Source organism: Cherax quadricarinatus, chromosome 46 (genome assembly GCF_038502225.1).
Source record: "Cherax quadricarinatus isolate ZL_2023a chromosome 46, ASM3850222v1, whole genome shotgun sequence".
Classification (NCBI taxonomy): domain Eukaryota; kingdom Metazoa; phylum Arthropoda; class Malacostraca; order Decapoda; family Parastacidae; genus Cherax; species Cherax quadricarinatus.
Genome location: NC_091337.1, coordinates 7,907,888 through 7,928,671, shown reverse-complemented (window position 1 = coordinate 7,928,671; position 20,784 = coordinate 7,907,888). Strand labels below are relative to the sequence as shown.

Genomic DNA, 20,784 nt, shown 5'->3' with positions numbered 1-20,784 from the left:
TCAGGAAGGATATAGGAAAGTACTGGTTTGGTAATAGAGTTGTGGATGAGTGGAACAAACTCCCAAGTACCGTTATAGAGGCCAGAACGTTGTGTAGCTTTAAAAATAGGTTGGATAAATACATGAGTAGATGTGGGTGGGTGTGAGTTGGACCTGATAGCTTGTGCTACCAGGTCGGTTGCCGTGTTCCTCCCTTAAGTCAATGTGACCTGACCTGACTAGGTTGGGTGCATTGGCTTAAGCCGGTAGGAGACTTGGACCTGCCTCGCATGGGCCAGTAGGCCTTCTGCAGTGTTCCATCGTTCTTATGTTCTTATGTTCTAAATATCTGTTCAGAAAGCTCTGTTTTTGGAGTCTCTTTAAGATTTCTCTAAAATGGGACACAACATTGTCATTGTAGATGTTGCCAGCATGGCCTAAAACAGCTGTGTCAGGGTAATCTTCGTCCATAAATGCTTGCACATAAGAAAGTAGGAACACTGCAGCAGGCCTATTGGCCCATACTAGGCAGGTCCTTCACAACCCATCCATCTAACAGAATCGTATTTGCCCAACCCAATTTTCAGTGCTTCCCAAGCAATAAGCTTTCATAATTCTGTTCATTCATGCATAAGTCCCACTCAAATCAAATCATGTGTGTGGGGAAGTACCCTGTCTGGTGTGTGAGGAAGTACCCTGGCTGGTGTGTGAGGAAGTACCCTGGCTAGTATGTGGGGAAGTACCCTGGCTAGTGTATGGGGAAGTACCCTGGCTGGTGTGTGAGGAAGTACCCTGGCTGGTGTGTGAGGAAGTACCCTGGCTAGTATGTGGGGAAGTACCCTGGCTAGTGTATGGGGAAGTACCCTGGCTGGTGTTTGGGGAAGTACCCTGGCTGGTGTGGGGGAAAGTACCCTGGTTGGTGTGTGGGGAAGTACCATGGCTGCTATGTAGGGAAGTACCCTGGCTGGTGTGTGGAGAAGTACCCTGGCTGGTGTGTGGGGAAGTACCCTGGCTGGTGTGTGGGGAAGTACCCTGGCTGGTGTGTGGGGAAGTACCCTGGCTGGTGTGTGGGGAAGTACCCTGGCTGGTGTGTGGAGAAGTACCCTGGCTGGTGTGTGGGGAAGTACCCTGGCTGGTGTGTGGGGAAGTACCCTGGCTGGTGTGTGGGGAAGTACCCTGGCTGGTGTGTAGGGAAGTACCCTGGCTGGTGTGTGGGGAAGTACCCTGGCTGGTGTGTGGGGAAGTACCCTGGCTGGTGTGTGGGAAAGTACCTTGGTTGGTGTGTGGGGAAATACCCTGGCTGGTGTGTGGGGAAGTACTCTGGCTGGTGAGTGGGGAAGTACCCTGGCTGGTGTGTGGGGAAGTACTCTGGCTGGTGTATGGGGAGGTACACTGGCTGGTGTATGGGGAAGTACCCTGGCTGGTGTGTGGGGAAGTACCCTGGCTGGTGTACCACCAACACTACCACCCACTACCACCACCACTTTCGTATCTTTCTACAAACTTTATCTTGAATTCTATAGTGTTTCTCACCCTCTTTACCAAGTATTATCTTTTCAAAGATTTTAGACAATAATGGTAAGTTAGAGATTGGTTTATAAATGATTTCAGTTGGGTCTCCTCCTTTGTGGACTGGAGCACCATGAGCTAGCTGAAGTATATTAGGGAAAGTTTTAGTTTCAATAACAGGAGATAGTACATGGACAGCTGTCTTTTATATGAATGGTGGTGCACTATTCTTTGAAAATGTGAAAAATCATGAAACTTCTTTGAATTTCACTGTTTTTTCATTAGAGTTATATTGCATATTGTGTTATCACTTGTTTACTGTGATCCAGTTTTATTGCATGTATGTTGGTGTACTTACTCTGTTCCCTGTTTTGTTTTTAGTGCATTTATTATTGATGTTACCTTTGTAGAATTTCTTAGTGACAGGTAGAGGAAGTCTTGATAAGTGCCACTTAGGTAATCAAAGTAAGATAGGAAAGTAGGATAGGACAGGAAAATCAGTTCACTGAGATATGTGTTCAATGAAAGGCACAATAAAACTGGCACATACAGATCAAGTGATATACAGAGACCAAAATTAGATTAGAAAGTATTTCTAAGCAAAAAGCATTCAAATGTCTGAAAAGAATCCAAAAGGAGATAGTATATGATACAACCACCAGAAACATAACAAAAATTAGATCATAAACTAAATGTTGATGCTGTGACTACACAAGCAATGCTCTGCTCCTGTCAATACAAATACATAGTTAAAAGTGCAGTATAATTACAAATAAGGAACTTCAAGGTTGAACTGTTCCCTTCGTATTACTTAAGTCAATCATGTGACCTGTTTAGCTTAGGGACAGGTATCATTCTTGCTTAATGTTAATGGTCCACACCCAAAATGAGTTTTAATGGATTAAGGAGTGATTAAGCAAGCAGTAATTGCTAAGATGAAAACCATTACCTCAGAAACAAAAATGAATGATGCTGAAAAGAAATACATAGATAGAACAGGTAAACTCTTGGTCTAGCTCCTAGTGCCAAAATATCAAATAATTATCATGACAATCTTTTCTCTCTTATTCAGAATTCTCATAAACCATACCACAGATGGGGTCTGAACCCACGATCAGAGAGTCTCAAAACTACAGACTCTCTGATCGCAGGTTCAAACCCCACCCGTGGTATGGTTTGTTTGCAATCATGTCATTATGATTTCATGCGTCAGAATTCTCATGCTTACAATTCTAATGAATTTAAGCATTACAATTTCAATTTCTCCCACCCTGCCTTGGTGGGAGATGGCCAACTTGTTAAAAAAAAAAAATCAAATTTGCAAAGAATTTTATCAAAGAAAAAAAATTTATTTAATTATAAGTTTTTCAAATAGAAGAGACTACGAAAGATTAGTAAATTAATGGGATGGGATGAAGCATTATCCAGCAGGATCATTGCCTTGTATGCATGATTATTTCCTAGGTGCAGTATGCTTCAACAGCAAAGACGTCTATGTCATAATGAACAAAAATGCCCCCCCCCCACTGTAATTTTTCATGTGACTATACGATATATATTTTTTTTTTTGTTTCTCATCTGGATTCCTGACTTTCATTTTTTAACCCTCCTTACAATTAACCCTTTCAGGGTCCCCAGGCCCTCTCCCAGACTTGTTCTCAGGGTCGCCCAAATTTAAAAAAAAAAAAATTATTTTTTCTTGTGAAAAGATAGAGAATCTTTTCCCGATCATAATGACACCAAAAGTATGAAATTTTATGGAAAACTTATGGAATTATGCTCTCGCGAACTTAGCAGTCTCGACGATGTTTACGCATCGGCGATTTTGCCCACTTTGAGCCCTATTTTCGGCCAATTCCAGTGTACTAGTCAACAAAAATCATAACTATTTTGGTAGAACTCCATTTTTTTTATCGAATGAGTACAAGAAACCACCCATTTACCGATTTCAACTATCCAATACAGTGGTCAGAATTTAGCAATTTTGCCAATTTCACACAAATTTCAAAAGATGCCAATTTCCAAATAGGGTCCAGAATAAACAAGAAAGACATTCCTGGCACTAAAATAACATTCCTCTGTTCATTAGTCACGTCCCCATGTCCCTCTTACATTCTTTTGCTTCCCACTTTGAATTTTTATTCTCACAAAAAATAGAAGATTTACTGTTATGCAGACTACTGCATTAGTGTAGAAATGGTATAAATAATATCGGCGCACTTGTGAAAGAATATTAGACTCACCAGTTGACATGTATTGGACGCTTAGCATGATTTGTTTACTTTTGAACTTCGGTAAAACTTGAACATTTCTGTTACTTTGAGCTCAATTTCAAGGTACTTTTCATTGTAAAACCAGTCAAAATTATCTCAATTTCTGTAATATGTCTTCCATTCTATAAAATGAGACCAGGAAAACTAGAATACAACAATAAATACCATACGAAAATATAGTGCAAAGTCACTGTTTTAATCCAAAAACATGGTCAAAGCTTTTTTTTCCTCATTACGCACTGTGTGCTGCAGGATTTTTTTTATACTGCGCACACTGACCACATAGACCCATTCTTTCATATGTAGGCCTACCAGCTTTCTCTCACTAGATTTGAGGGCGCTAGAATTTAGGCATACTAGTATGTCAAAAACCCTGGTGCGTAAGCTGTACTAGTACGTCCGAAATCCTGAAAGGATTAACATTAGCTTTCAAATTCAAATTTTTATTTCTTTTTATGCAGTACAAAGATAATGTAGTTTACATGTAATAAAACATTGTTAGGCACAAAAGAAAGCCACTACAGTAGTATGCAACACATTTCTGGCATATTTTATATCTATTAACCCTTTGACTGTTTCGGTCGTATATATACGTCTTATGCGCCACTGTTTCTGACGTATTTATACGCATAAATTCTAGCAGCTTCAAATCAAGCGGGAGAAAGCTGGTAGGCCCACATGTGAGAGAATGGGTCTGTGTGGTCAGTGTGCACCACATAAAAAAAATCCTGCAGCACGCAGTGCGTAATGAGAAAAAAAACTCTGACCATTTTTTTGGATTAAAACGCTGACTTTGAGGTGTATTTTTGTATAGTATTTATTGTTGTATTCTCGTTTTCATGGTCTCAGGTGATAAAATGAAAAACACATTACAGAAATAGAGATGATTTTGATTACTTTCACGATGAAAACGACCTTGAAATTGAGCTGAAAGTAGCAGAAATGTTCGATTTTTACCAATGTTCAGGAGTAAGCAGATCACACCACATGTCCAATACACTTCCACTGGGGAGTCTAATATTCTTTCACTAGTGCACTGATATTATTTATACCATTTTTACAATAATGCAGTAGTCTGCATAACAGTAAATTTTGTATTTTTTTGTATGAATAAAAAATCAAAATAGAAAGCAATAGTAATATAAGAGGGGCCTAGAGATGTGACTAATGAACAGAGGATATGTTATTTTAGTGCCAAGAATGTCTATGTTGCTTATTCTGGACCCTATTTTGGAATTGCCATCTTTTTTAATTTGCATGAAATTGGCCAAATTGCCAATTTCTGACCACTTTATTGGGTAGTTCACATCAGTAAATGGGCAGTTTCTTGTACTCAACTCATAGAAAAAATGGAGTTCTAAAGAAATAGCTATGAGTTTGGTCAACTGGAACAATAGAATTGGCCAAAAACAGGGCTCAAAGTCAGCGAAATCGCCGATGTGTATATGTCACCGAGACCGCTAACTTCGTGGGAGCATAATTCCGTGAGTTTTCGACCAAATTTCGTACTTTTGGTGTCATTACCATCGGTAAAAGATTCTCTATCATTTCATAAGAAAAAATAATTTTTTTTTTTTTCCAAAAATTTATCGACATAGAATGACAGTTTCAGAAAGGGGCCTGCGACAGTCAAAGGGTTAAGTACTGCACTTTTTTCCTCTCAAGCTAGGATAATTGTGGAACACCAAGAATGGCATTTACAGTATCTTAAATTTTCTCTGTTACTTTGTAAATTTTTTACTTACAATTTATGTACTTCACAATACGCAGTTAAACCTTTATAACTTTCTTTTCTTTCTTTCTTTCTTTGATTAATAATTTGTTGCAGCACTGAAAACTGTGTTAATCTGAAGGAAATGCAGTGCACTCTCTTAAGTCTGTATATAAAGATAAAGAACAAATATAATTATACAGTCACTCTTAATAATATTGCCTCCCTATTAAATATTTTGAAAATATACAAGCTATTGAAGTAACCTACTTACAAATGCTGAACCAGGTAACTATTGCTTGAAGAATTAACACATGTGCTTTTGCCAAATTCATAAGCAGCAATGGTCACTTTCTGGTCAAAGTCAGTCTGGTACCAGCTACCAATCCACTGGGAGGGGAACTCACATCCACCTTTAATATTAAGAGATAATAACAAAAAAAAAATAACAAGCAAGGGGCTAGTAACCCCTTCTCCTGTATACATTACTAAAGTTAAATAGAGAAACTTTTGTTTTTCTTTTTGGGTCACCCTGCCTCAGTGGGATACGGCTGGCTTGTTGAAAGAAGAATAACAAATTACATTTATTAAGTTCACACAGAATGAAAATATTTATGAAATCAACAATGAATTGTCATCCTCTTCTACATTATAACTATTCAATCACTTGCACTTCCACTTTCTTGTGAACTTATTGCTCCTCTCCAACACTGGATCCAGAATAAACATTCTATTCATAAAGTAGGTTATTTAAATTTCATTTGCAGTAGGTTATTCCTATTCAATGAGACATGAGGAGCCCAATCCTGGTTTTCTTGACTTAATCTTTAGCATCTCTGCAATTTCACCATTAGTCAGTACCTCACTGTGTTTTGCAAGCAGTTCTTCCACCACTCCATGCTACATATCTACAAAACCTTTTCATTCAAATTGACAAGCCAAGCTCAAAATTCTTGCAACTCTACTCAGTGCTGAAGGGAGCAGTGAAGTCATTCACTGCCTTTTTCCACAGTTTCTTCCAACAAGCAATGATGGTCAAACCCAAGGCCAGGTTGCTGGGTAATTTCAAAGAAACTCACAACTGGCAAGATTCAGTACCAGCTTACTACCATTTGGACTACTGAGATATCCTGGCCCATACATATGACCTTGTGGGTCATGGATCATAGTGGTGAGCTCCAACATCTATCCTCACTGCACCTTGTAATATAGATGATTTTGGCTGCAGGGTTCATATGGCCTCAGGAATTTAGTAATTCTCTACACACCAGCAACAACAATGTCAACTCAGTTTAAGTTCAAGTGATAAAAAATAAAGCTAACACAAATCTCAAACCCTGATACCTTATTTGATATTTACATGGAATTTGCACAGAGCAGTGTTATTCCAATTTAAAAGTTTAATTTCTAATATTTTTTTGAATGTGGGTGCAATAATACAGTGTAATATGAAACATGAATGTGTGCTAAGGTCAGGAAAAATTTCCGTATGCCACTATGCAGCAGCCATATTTAATGAATTTATTTCATATGTGGAATTCCAAAAATACAGTTATCTGTGTAAAGTATACACTCATCATTATTTATTGAACAATATTATTTACTATTATTTATCAGTTCTATTAATGTACACACAAGTACAGAAGTACCTCGAATTTCAAACAGCTCCCAACTTGAGCAATTATGTAAGTGTATTCTTGTAAGTGCTTTTGTAAGTGTATTTTTGGGGGTCTGAAACGGACTAATCTAATTTACGTTATTCCTTATGGGAACAAATTCGTTTGGTAACGGCACTCGAACAACCTTCTGGAACGAATTAAGGCCAACATTCGAGGTACCACTGTAAAATACAAAAATTCAATTACAGATATACAGACATGCATCATTTTGTATTTTTCAAGAATTTATGTTTTGTGAAGACTCTAGGACTGTAACCCTCATGAATTTTAGAGTTTGACTGTATATAACATGAAGTAATGCTATTAGATAAGAAATAAAAGCTTGACTTTGAATACAAATAATGGTACAATTACCTGTAGTCTTACCCTCTGTTGTTGTAGGAAGATATGGCACTTCAGTTGTACTCGCTTCAGGTAATTCTGAAAAACATCCAGTTACAACTCAGAATTAGGTATAAAGTACTTTTATAATCACCCCATTTTATCAAATTTTAAAGGAAACCTATTAGGCAAGATTTAATGTTTCTGGACAGACTAAAAACATTGTCCAAGTTTCGTCTCCAGTTTATAAGATGGCTGTCAATTTTTCCAGCCAGGGAGTACAATGCCTGCACTTTAAAAGAGGGGTTTGGGATATTGGAAGTTTGGTGGGACATCTAAACTGTCGTATCTGAGAGCCTCTGCAAAGACAGTGATTATGTATGAGCAATGGTGAAAGTGTTGACTGATGATAAAAGTTCTTTTTTTTTCTTTTTGGGGTCACCCTGCCTCAGTGGGAAACAGCCGATGTGTTAAAATATATATATATGAGTCATACTTGTAATGGAACATGTACAATGAAGACCAGGTTATCTGACCACCACTGGACCTAGAATAGGTTGGAGAATCACAGATGGAAATTCCCCAGACGTAACCCAGTATAGTATAAGCATGACATGCTTATACAGCATAAGCATGTCATGTTTTTTAACCAGAATGCTCAAACATTCAATTTTTTATAAATTGCTTTTTCTTCTCAATTGACAAATATATTAATGAGAATTAACATGGTAAACATATTTAAGATTTTACACTAAACTTTACCTTGCTAGAATTTGTGTATAATATAGCCTAAATCTACAACTTATGCTAACTGAAGTTAGTATTACTTAACATCAATTAAATATATTAAATCTGTGATATTTATCATAGTTTCAGCAAAATATGCTTCATTTGTTCAGGAAAACTATATTTCTCAAACAAGTCAAATCATCAAGCTCTGGCTATGAAGCATATAATATACACCAACATTATATGAACCAAACATTTACCAAAATATCTTGGGAAGTTTAGGCCTTAGGTAGTGACAGTGGCCTTAGGAGTAGGTGATAGTGGTAGGTGGAGGTGGTAAGTGGTGTCAGTGCTGTATTGTAGTGTTACTCACCTAAATCAGTATCCTCTGGTACTATAAGCACATTGAACACCGAGTACGCTGGTGGCTTAGTTGACGTTACACATTGGTATTCCCCACCATCATCCTTTGTAATCTGTTGTAAGAAAAAAAAGATCACTTCGGCAAAGAATTCTGGGTTAAATAATCATGACAGAAAATAAAAAGGCTCAAATATTTTTTTCTGCTCATTAAATATTATTTATAAATCAGTGAAACACAATGGAGCCTTCCCCATGCTAGCCATAACCTACAAATATACAATTATTCTCACTAATGTATTTGTCAAACCAATTTTCAAAGTTAACCAAAGTACAGTAGACTTTTACATTTTGGGTCACCACAAACTGAATTTTCAATAAATCATGACTGAAATTTTGTTTACTAGCTCATGCTTTGCAGGAATGTGACCCCACAATCATACTGTAAAGTTTGGGGAAATAAACACACGTCCACTTTTCACATGAAATTTAGCTTAACTATAAGGTGGGATATTTTTCCTACATGCACAGGACAAAGCTAGTGTTGTACATAAATAGTATACACTACTGACAAGATGAAGAATCAGACACATGTGCAACATCTGGGTATCTATAATTGTAGACATTTTGCAAGCTAGTGGTTTATTAATTATATACAAAAGATGAGGTAATCAATCCCTCAGCCTTGGAGATGGTGAACAGCACTGTAGTCTTGAATGGAACTCAAGCATAGTCATGGAGCTTGGCACTTAAATACTGGTGACAGGTGTAGGACATGCAGCAGACGAAGGCATTGTCATTGGTACGTGGAAATCCCCAGTGGAAGTACGTTATACCCAAGAAATGGGCCAGTAGTAAGGAAGAAGATTGTGTAGATGTCCTCTGTACCTAGATTCCATGATGCTGCCGTGTCTGACAAGTTGTACATAAATGGCATACACTACCGACAAGATACCCAGACACTGCGCATGTGTCTAATTCTTCAAAGCTAGTGTTTTGAGAGTCCTGACTTCCCTCCTTAGTGTAAACAGCCACCCATGTGGTCAGTTACCAATGCTCCAGTGTCGAGGATGCCCTTTCCCCCCAGTTCTGACTGGCTAAATTTTGAAAGAAAAAAAAGATAAATGTTATCCCAGGTGAAACATGCTAAATTTACATTATTTATTTTTTATATTAACACATCAGCCAATTCCCACCAAGGCAGGGTGGCCTGAAAAAAAAAAAACTTTCATCATCATTCACTCCATCACTGTCTTGCGAGAGGGGTGCTTTACACTACAATTATAAAACTGCAACATTAACACCCCTCCTTCAGAGTGTAGACACTGTACTTCTCATCTCCAGGACTCAAGTCCGGCCTGCCAGTTTCCCTAAATCCCTTCATAAATGTTACTTTGCTCACACTCCAACAGCACGTCAAATATTAAAAACCATTTGTCTCCATTCACTCCTATCAAGTACAGTGGACCCCCGGTTAACGATATTTTTTCATTCCAGAAGTATGTTCAGGTGCCAGTACTGACTGAATTTGTTCCCATAAGGAATATTGTGAAGTAGATTAGTCCATTTCAGACCCCCAAACATACACATACAAATGCACTTACATAAATACACTTACATAATTGGTCGCATTGGGAGGTGATCGTTAAGCGGGGGTCCACTGTACATTCACACATGCTTGCTGGAAGTCCATGCCCCTCACACACAAAACCTCCTTTACCCCCTTCCCTCCAACCCTTCCTACGTCGACTCCTACCCCTCCTTCCCTCCACTACAGATTTATACACTCTCGAAGTCATTCTGTTTTGTTCCATTCTCTCTACATGTCCGAACCACCTCAACAACCCCTCCTCAGCCCTCTGGATAAGTTTTGGTAATCCCACACCTTCTCCTAATTTCCAAACTACGAATTCTCTGCATCATATTCACACCACACATTGCCCTCAGACCTGACATCTCCACTGTCTCCAGCCCTCTCCTCATTGCAACATTCATCACCCATGCTTCACACCCATGCAAGAGTGCTGGTACAACTATACTCTCATACATTCCCCTCTTTGCTTCGTCTCCACAGACTCCTAAGTGCACCACTCACCCTTTTCCCCTCATCAATTCTATGATTCACCTCATCCTTCATAGACCCATCTGCTGACACGTCCACTCCTAAATATCTGAATACATTCACCTCCTCCATACTCTCTCCCTCCAATCTGATATCCAATCTTTTGTCACCGAATCTTTTTGTTATCCTTATAACCTTACTCTCTCTTACATTCACTTTTAATTTTCTTCTTTTACATACCCTACCAAAATTCATCCACCAACCTCTGCAACTTCTCTTCAGAATCTACCAAAAGCACAGTGTCATCAGCAAAGAGCAACTGTGACAACTCCCACTTTGTGTTTGATTCTTTATCTTTTAACTCCACACCTCTTGCCAACACGGATGTATGGTGACACCATACATCCTTGTATAAGACCTACTTTTACTGGGAAATAATCTCCCTCTCTCCTACATACTCTAACCTGAGCCTCACTATCCTCCTAAAAACTCTTCACTGCTTTCAGTAACCTACCTCCTATACCATACACGTGCAACATCTGCCACATTGCCCCCCTATCCACCCTGTCATACGCCTTTTCCAAATCCATAAATGCCACAAAAACCTCTTTACTCTTATCTAAATACTGGTCACCTATATGTTTCACTGTAAACACTTGGTCTACACACCTCTTACCTTTCCTAAAGCCTCCTTGTTCATCTGCTATCCTACTCTCTGTCTTACTCTTAATTCTCTCAATAATAACTCTACCATATACTTTAAAAGGTACATATACTCAACTATTTTTTTTTTTTTCAACAAACCAGCCATAACCCACCAAGGCAGTGTGGCCCAAAAAGAAAAAAGAGAGTTTCTCTTTATAAATTTAGTAATTTATACAGGAGAAGGGGTTACTAGGCCCTTGCCCCCGGCATTTTAGTCGCCTCTTATAACACGCATGGCTTACGAAGGAAGAATTCTGTTCCACTTCCCCATGGAGATAAGAGGAAATAAACAAGAACAAGAACTAGAAAGAAAATAGAAGAAAACCCAGAGGAGTGTGTATATATATGCTTGTACATGTATGTGTAGTGTGACCTAAGTGTAAGTAGAAGTAGCAAGACGTACCTGAAATCTTGCATGTTTAAGAGACAGAAAAAAGACACCAGCAATCCTACCATCATGTAAAACAATTACAGGATTCTGTTTTACACTCACTTGGCAGGCCGGTAGTACCTCCCTGGGCGGCTGCTGTTTACCAACCTACTACCTACAACTCAACAAACTTATTCCCCTACAATTTTTGCACTCTCTTTTATCCCCTTTGCCCTTATACAAAGGAACTATGCATGCTCTCTGCCAATCCCTAGGTACCTTACACTCTTCCATACATTTATTAAATAATAGCACCAACCACTCCAAAACTATATCCCCTCCTGCTTTTAACATTTCTATCTTTATCCCATCAATCCCAACTGCCTTACCCCCTTGCCCCCTAAATTTACATGACACAGCTAAATTTATGTGAAACAGCACTAAGAAACATGCCAGTATATATATAATTATTTTAGATCTGCTAAACACCAATCCTGATTTTAAAAGGTTCTTACATCCAGAAATGTCAGAGTTAACTTAACCCTTAAACTGTTCAAACGTAGATATATACATTTGCTCGCGTAGTGCTCCGAATGTAAATCTACTTTTTTTTTTCACATAAGAATGTAAAATCGAACATAGATCTACGTTCGGATTGCTACATGAGGAAATGTATACTGTATCTACATTTGGACAGTTAAAGGGTTAAATGGTCAACTATTCGTAATGAACAATGCTCAACAATGAACAAAGACACATTTCTCCCTCTGTTCTTACATCATCGATTAGTTTTTCAAATTAGTAAGTTTATTTAGGTACAGGTACATGTAAATACAGTTACACAAATTATCATACATAGTATTATATGCATGTGTAAATTACCTAGAATAACATGACTTATTTCCATGGGGACCCTTCATTTTCACAGAGTCCTTAATTTCCATTGGGGTCCTTGATTTCCATCTACGGTGCCCCGTGGCCTGGTTGCTAAAGCTCTCGCTTCACACAGCGAGGGTCTAGGTTCAATTCCCGGCAAGGGTAGAAACATTGGGCATGTTTCTTTACACTAGTTATCTATGTTCCCCATTAGTAAAATGGGTACCTGGGTGTTAGTCGACTGGTGTGGATTGCATCCTGGGACAAAACTGACCTAATTTGCCCGAAATGCTCTGCATAACAAGCGGCTTTCTATATACATGTAGTAGTATGTCATCGATATCAGCTAGGCCTGTATACCTTGTACATGTACTTGTAGAAATAAAGATATTATTATTATAATTATGATTATTATTATTATTATTGTCTTTGGTACTGGATGGTTCAACAATTTTTTGCACTTGGCAATATTTTTGTGTCTTTCAATGCCACTCAATTTAGCTGCAATTGAACAGTTGTAGGACATTATCACTCTTTTGAGTCATGATCAGTACATGATTTGGACCTGACTGACCTTGTTCTCTTTCTACTCACTGAGTTACTGTCTTGATGTGTGCAAGTGGATGTGTCTATGGCTAGGACTTGTGATGTTTTTTTCATGTGTTTTAAAAATAGTACTTCATGTTTAAGTTTTTAAGTTTACTGATTTTGCTATTTTGGTCATGTACTGCTACACGACCAAACAAACCTACAGTGTGCAAATGGGGGCTTTTGTGTATACTGCTGTATACTGGTATGTATCATTATATGAATCCCTTTTAACATGCCACAATTTTACTTTTGCTTTTTTATATTTGATAATGTTCCCTTAATATCAGGATCATTTGAGGTGAGCAAAAATACTACCGCAGTCCATGCAACTCCATCACCTGGTTTACCTTAGCCTAATGCTGCTAAGCGCCAATGAATTTTTACGACTGTTTATGATTATTTTTGATATCTATTCATTATTTTATACAAAAAGGTTTTACTATGAAAAGAACCTTGGAATGGAGTTCAAAGTAGGGGAAATGTTTGATTTTTGCCGATGTTCAAAAGTAAACAAATGATGTCATTGTCCAATAAATGTCCAACTAGCCATTCTAATATGCAGTCATGAATGGGTTGACATTATTTATACAATTATTACAATATTGCAGTAGTCTGCATAACAGCAAATTTTCTATTTTTTGTTTGAATAAAAATTCAAAATAAAAATAAAGAGTAATATCAGAGGGGCTGGAGATGTGACTGATGAACAAAGAAAATGTTGTTTTAGAGCCAGGAATGTTTGCATTGTTCATTCTGGACCCTATTTTGAAATTGGCATATATTTTAATTTTCGTGAAACTGGCCAAATTGCCAATTTCTTACCACTTTATTGGGTAGTTGAAATTGGTAAATGGGCAGTTTCTTGTACTCAACCGATAGAACAAATGGAGTTCTAAAGAAATAGCTGTAAGTTTGGTTGACTGGAACAATGGAATTAGCCAAAAATAGGGCTCAAAGTGGGTGAAATAGCCAATTCATAAATATCGCCTAGGTCGCTAACTTCGCGAGAGCATAATTCCATAGGTTTTCTATCAAATTTCATACTTTTGGTGTCATTACCATCGGGAAAAGATTCTCTATCATTTCATAAGAATTTTTTTTTTTTTTTTTTCAAAAATTCTTCGACACCAGGAGACACCTCAGGATTTGGGGTTGCGACAGTCAAAGGATTAAAAAATTGCTTTACATGACCTTTTAATTACACATACTGTATTTTTTAATGCATAAACATCACTATATCTATGTTTAGAAAGACTACATCAACCCTCTCCACATATTTCTAGATCAACAAGCACTGATAACTGCAATATATGCAATCAAAAACCTTATTAATTTTGATGAATTATGAAATTAAAAAAGTTAGGTTTTTGAAGTTATCAAGAAAGCAATTATTTTTCCCATCTATTTTTTAGTCCACATATCATGATTTCCTGTATAATGGCAACTTTCAGGAATACATATAACCCAAGCAATATGTGGGAGTCTACTGAATTTACTTTAATGATGCCACTTGGCAGTTTGTTCAACTCATACCATTACAGCAATGAAAAATAAATACTTTCTTATATAATTTCTAAACTTGAATTCATTTGACTGAAATCCACTATTGTAACTTCTGCACCAGTATTGTAAAAGAAAGTCAAAAAAAGTTCAGTCAGCAGACTTCACTCTAGGCTGAAGGCTAAAGGTTCTTCTGTAGTAATAACTTTCTTTGACAGATATTTATTATATATTTTTTTTATTAACACATCGGCCATTTTCCACCGAGGCAGGGTGATCCAAAAAAGAAGACACACTTTCATCATCACTCACTCCTTAACCTGTAAATGGTCCAAACGTATACATACGTTTTTTCAACATTTGAAAGTATGTAAAAAAAGTAGATCTTCTTTTTTTTTTTTTTTACATTTGAAAATGTGTAAAAAACTTTGGTCTACTTTTTTTTTTTGTTATGTTTTTTTTTTTGTTATATTTGTTATGAGGTGAATCATAGAATTGATGAGGGAAAAAGAGTGAGTGGTGCACTTAGGAGTCTGTGGAGACAAAGAACTTTGTCCTTGGAGGCAAAGAGGGGAATGTATGAGAGTATAGTTTTACCAACGCTCTTATATGGGTGTGAAGCATGGGTGATGAATGTTGCAGCGAGGAGAAGGCTGGAGGCAGTGGAGATGTCATGTCTGAGGGCAATGTGTGGTGTGAATATAATGCAGAGAATTCGTAGTTTGGAAGTTAGGAGGAGGTGCGGGATTACCAAAACTGTTGTCCAGAGGGCTGAGGAAGGGTTGTTGAGGTGGTTCAGACATGTAGAGAGAATGGAGCGAAACAGAATGACTTCAAGAGTGTATCAGTCTGTAGTGGAAGGAAGGCGGAGTAGGGGTCGGCCTAGGAAGGGTTGGAGGGAGGGGGTAAAGGAGGTTTTGTGTGCGAGGGGCTTGGACTTCCAGCAGGCATGCGTGAGCGTGTTTGATAGGAGTGAATGGAGACAAATGGTTTTTAATACTTGACGTGCTGTTGGAGTGTGAGCAAAGTAACATTTATGAAGGGATTCAGGGAAACCGGCAGGCCGGACTTGAGTCCTGGAGATGGGAAGTACAGTGCCTGCACTCTGAAGGAGGGGTGTTAATGTTGCAGTTTAAAAACTGTAGTGTAAAGCACCCTTCTGGCAAGACAGTGATGGAGTGAATGATGGTGAAAGTTTTTCTTTTTCGGGCCACCCTGCCTTGGTGGGAATCGGCCGGTGTGATAATAAAAATAATAAAATTTGTTATATTTTTTTGTTATATTTTTTTATTGCATTTATGGATTTAGAAAAGGCATATGATAGAGTGGATAGAGGAGCAATGTGGCAGATGTTGCAAGTATATGGAATAGGTGGTAAGTTACTAAATGCTGTAAAGAGTTTTTATGAAGATAGTGAGGCTCAGGTTAGGATGTGTAGAAGAGAGGGAGAATACTTCCCGGTAAAAGTAGGTCTTAGACAGGGATGTGTAATGTCACCATGGTTGTTTAATATATTTATAGATGGGGTTGTAAAAGAAGTAAATGCTAGGGTGTTCGGGAGAGGGGTGGGATTAAATTATGGGGAATCAAATTCAAAATGGGAATTGACACAGTTTCTTTTTGCTGATGATACTGTGCTTATGGGAGATTCTAAAGAAAAATTGCAAAGGTTAGTGGATGAGTTTGAGAATGTGTGTAAAGGTAGAAAGTTGAAAGTGAACATAGAAAAGAGTAAGGTGATGAGGGTATCAAATGATTTAGATAAAGAAAAATTGGATATCAAATTGGGGAGGAGGAGTATGGAAGAAGTGAATGTTTTCAGATACTTGGGAGTTGACGTGTCGGCGGATGGATTTATGAAGGATGAGGTTAATCATAGAATTGATGAGGGAAAAAAGGTGAGTGGTGCGTTGAGGTATATGTGGAGTCAAATAACGTTATCTATGGAGGCAAAGAAGGGAATGTATGAAAGTATAGTAGTACCAACACTCTTATATGGATGTGAAGCTTGGGTGGTAAATGCAGCAGCGAGGAGACGGTTGGAGGCAGTGGAGATGTCCTGTCTAAGGGCAATGTGTGGTGTAAATATTATGCAGAAAATTCGGAGTGTGGAAATTAGGAGAAGGTGTGGAGTTAATAAAGCATTAGTCAGAGGGCAGAAGAGAAGTTGTTGAGGTGGTTTGGTCATTTAGAGAGACTGGATCAAAGTAGAATGACATGGAAAGCATATAAATCTATAGGGGAAGGAAAGAGGGGTAGGGGTCGTCCTCGAAAGGGTTGGAAAGAGGAGGTAAAGGAGGTTTTGTGGGCTAGGGGCTTGGACTTCCAGCAAGCGTGCATGAGCGTGTTAGATAGGAGTGAATGGAGGCGAATGATACTTGGGACCTGACGATCTGTTGGAGTGTGAGCAGGGTAATATTTAGTGAAGGGATTCAGGGAAACCGGTTATTTTCATATAGTCAGACTTGAGTCCTGGAAATGGGAAGTACAATGCCTGCACTTTAAAGGAGGGGTTTGGGATATTGGCAGTTTGGAGGGATATGTTGTGTATCTTTATACGTATATGCTTCTGAACTGTTGTATTCTGAGCACCTCTGCAAAAGCAGTGATAATGTGTGAGTGTGGTGAAAGTGTTGAATGATGATGAAAGTATTTTCTTTTTGGGGATTTTCTTTCTGTTTTGGGTCACCCTGCCTCGGTGGGAAACGGCCGACTTGTTGAAAAAAAAAAAAAAAATTTAAAATATGTAAAAAAAAAGTAGATCTACTTTTGGAGCACTTCACATGTGAACGTAGATCTGCCTGGACCGTTTACGGGTTAAAAGATATATACAATAATAAATAAAAGAATACCAACCTTACAAATTATTATACAGCACAAGAATTTAAGCATTTCAAAATTAGCCTACCTTGTCTGGTCAGCAGTTATTACTGGTGGAGTGACTGCAACAGTTCTTATAAAGTTCTAGCAAATAGATAAAAAATTGTTCAATAGTCATGAGATATGGAAAAGTCTTGTTTGCTTTATGTTTGAACACGGTACTTACTTTTTTTTAGTACAGTAATACATTTATTATCTGGTAGTAAGTATAATAAATATTATTACAAGTAACTACAAGTAATACCTGTGATATCCTGAGATACAGCAACCTTGATCCATCAGCAGACACATCCTGCATGATTTCTATACGAGGATCTTCAGTTAATGTTTCATGTCCTGAATGAAGTATGAATATGTCGTGTATCAGCACAATATCCTGCCATAAAAATACAGATATGTATAAATTAAATGTAAATCATAAAATTAAGAATTTAATTAAAGAGAAAAATATCATACTACAGTACAAATATTATAAAACTTTAATTCTACTACTGGTATCTTTTCATTACAACCTCTAGCTTTAATGACAACCTTTTCTTCCATACAGGGGCTTTATCAAATCATAAACAGATAAACCTGCAAAGGGAAGGTGAATGTAGAGCCAGAAGTGAGGTGAGGAAAAAGTGGGATGGGCATCAGGTCACATCGGTTCCCGAACATCCCACAAGTGTCCTGGCCATAAGCTCTCCTAAACTGTAACAACCAATGTTCTCATTGAAGTTGATTGAAATGTTGATGAGGGCTAATTCAAGACACCTTTGCTTTTGAATGCTGATCTCCTTGGCAACCATAAGCATTTGGTAAGTGGGAATCTAGTACAACTGGTTGCCAAATTGACTGACAGTCAAAGAAGGTATCTTGAGTAAGTGCTCATCAGCATTTTGAACCTCAATCAGAACAGCAGTTAACAGAACTTGTGGCTCAGGAAACTTCTGAAACATTTAGGAACTGATGTGATCTACCACCCACCTCACTTACTCCACACCTCACTTCAGGCAATCTACTATATACACACCCATCATCTCCTTCTGTGTACAATATCTGTTTGCGGCTTGATAAAGCCAATGCATAGGAAAAAACATCATCAATAAGCTGCACTGGTGTTTTTTCTCATCTTCCCAGTATTTTATACTATTATCTATACACAGACCATCTATAATCAGTAACTTTAATTAACTGTTGTGATGGTAAAAGCAATATGCCCTACATAATTCTATTTTCTGGTATAAACCAGCTACATATTTGCAAAGCCTTTGATTAGTTGGACCCCTATATTAAATTTTTTTTAATTTTTAGCTGATAACAAGAGGAGCTCAAATAATGTGAGCTGGAAAACATATTCCTTGGATTTCTAACCCCTAAGGGTTAATGACTCTGGAAAACCCTAGCAATATGGCTTATTTCTGTTGGGATCCTTACATTGTTTCCCTTAGAATGCAACTTGCAAAAACTGACTGACTCCTAGGTATCTACTGCATGTACTGCTAGATAAAGAGAGTAGGTAGGTATAATGAGACACGCCCATGAACCCTGCTGTACTCAGGACTGCAACCAAGATTTGAACACAGTTCCTTTCAGGTGTGAGTTGAACACTGAATCATGCAGAACATATATGTTGATATCCAGAAAAACTTAAGTTACCATGTCTCGTGGTAGCATGTGATGTCTATTACCACTTAAGACATATATATATCTGCTATACCTGTTGACAGTTATGTGCTTATTGACCCCGAGCCTGATTTCAGACCAGGCCTCAAAAATTAAAGAGGGAATATTACAGGAATAAAAACTATTACTGGAAAGTAAAGCTAGGCTTGCACTAAATGTAAGTAGAAGTTTGTAAGATTTACCTGCCCTCTTACATGTTCATAAGACAAAGAAAAGATCAACAATACTGCCAGCATGCAAACCATTTAACAGGATGGTTAAGCTCTCCTGGATGGTTGCTGAATGGATAAGTTGTCACTCCTCTAAAATCAATAGTGCTTGCAAGGAGATAATACATTGAGTTTGAATTATTTGTTAAATGTTATTTAAACATATACAGTAATTTTATTCTCCAATGGGTGGCAGAATACTTGGGACATAGCATCAAAATACACGTATGTTCAATGATACTGTAATTGGTATATGGCAGGATTAACACATGGGTTGCTCTGCCCTCTTTGTGAGATATGGGACTTGATAATGATCAAAGACACCAAAATGTTGTCTTATGTTTCCTCTCTTAAGTGTGGGTTATTTGTGGATTGTTAGAGCTATGGATGCTGTATGATAAAAAACAACAAAAATACCATAAAGTTCTGCTGTGATTAAGGATGTGCTGGCTGCAATTTACTTACTTTAAGCTATGAAATACTGTAGTACTGACCCAATGTTTTGCACATTTTGATTTATTTGTAATAACCTACAGTATTTGGGTTTGCATAAGGTGAGCACTAGCTCTTGGGCCCACATCTTACCTTTTGACTGGCTGATGAAAATTAAGAGGAAGGTCCAAGAGCTACAGCTCACCCTCCCTGCAAATTCAATTAGATAATTACAATTAGGTCAATATAAATGCAGCAGTATTCCATAGTTTCACAAGATCATGATCACTTCCAGTCAATACACCCTTAATCATTGAGGAAATTTATGGTATTCTTGCAGACATTATGTTTGTATTTTCTAACTGCTCAAAATATTCTTTTAGTTTAATATGACAATGTTTATTATTTTTGGTATTTAGTGTATATTATTCACACTAGGAATATATATTTTATCTTCTTTAGTATTGCTGTGAAATACTTTTATTTTTATATGTATATTTTTTCAACAAATCAGCCATCTCCCACCAAGGTAGGGTGACCCAAAAAAGATGAAACATTTTCACCATCATTCACTCCATCGCTGTCTTGCCAGAAAGAGGCTGATACTATAGTTCAAAACTGCAAATAATTTTTTTTTTTTTATTTAACAAGTTGGCCATCTCCCACTGAAGCGGGGTGACCAAAAAAGAAAGAAAATCCCCAAAAAGAAAATACTTTCATCATCATTCAACACTTTCACCTCACTCACCCATAATCACCATTTTTGCAGACGTGCTCAGAACACAACAGTTTAGAAGCATATACGTATAAAGATATACAACATATCCCTCCAAACTACCAATATCCCAAACCCCTCCTTTAAAGTGCAGGCATTGTACTTCCTATTTCAAGGACTCAAGTTCGACTATGTAAAAATAACCGGTTTCCCTG

General features: G+C 37.7%; 1 protein-coding gene across 6 annotated transcripts in view; it reads right to left on the bottom strand.

Annotated features, from left to right (window-relative positions):
• Positions 1-20,784, bottom strand: part of LOC128696740 (uncharacterized) — a 294,106-nt gene that overhangs the window by 134,842 nt on the left and 138,480 nt on the right. For 5 of the 6 annotated variants that reach the window (XR_011393202.1, XM_070094479.1, XM_070094480.1 and 2 more), the window contains 4 exons: positions 17,790-17,921; positions 8,575-8,677; positions 7,506-7,571; positions 5,747-5,885 (listed from right to left, as the gene is read on the bottom strand). Coding sequence is in view for 5 of the 6 variants with exons in the window: in XM_070094479.1 (XP_069950580.1) it covers positions 5,747-5,885; positions 7,506-7,571; positions 8,575-8,677; positions 17,790-17,921 (440 nt within the window). In the remaining variant the exon portion in view is untranslated. The remainder of the gene's footprint in view (positions 1-5,746; positions 5,886-7,505; positions 7,572-8,574; positions 8,678-17,789; positions 17,922-20,784) is intronic. The other variant, XM_070094481.1, reaches the window with a different exon arrangement.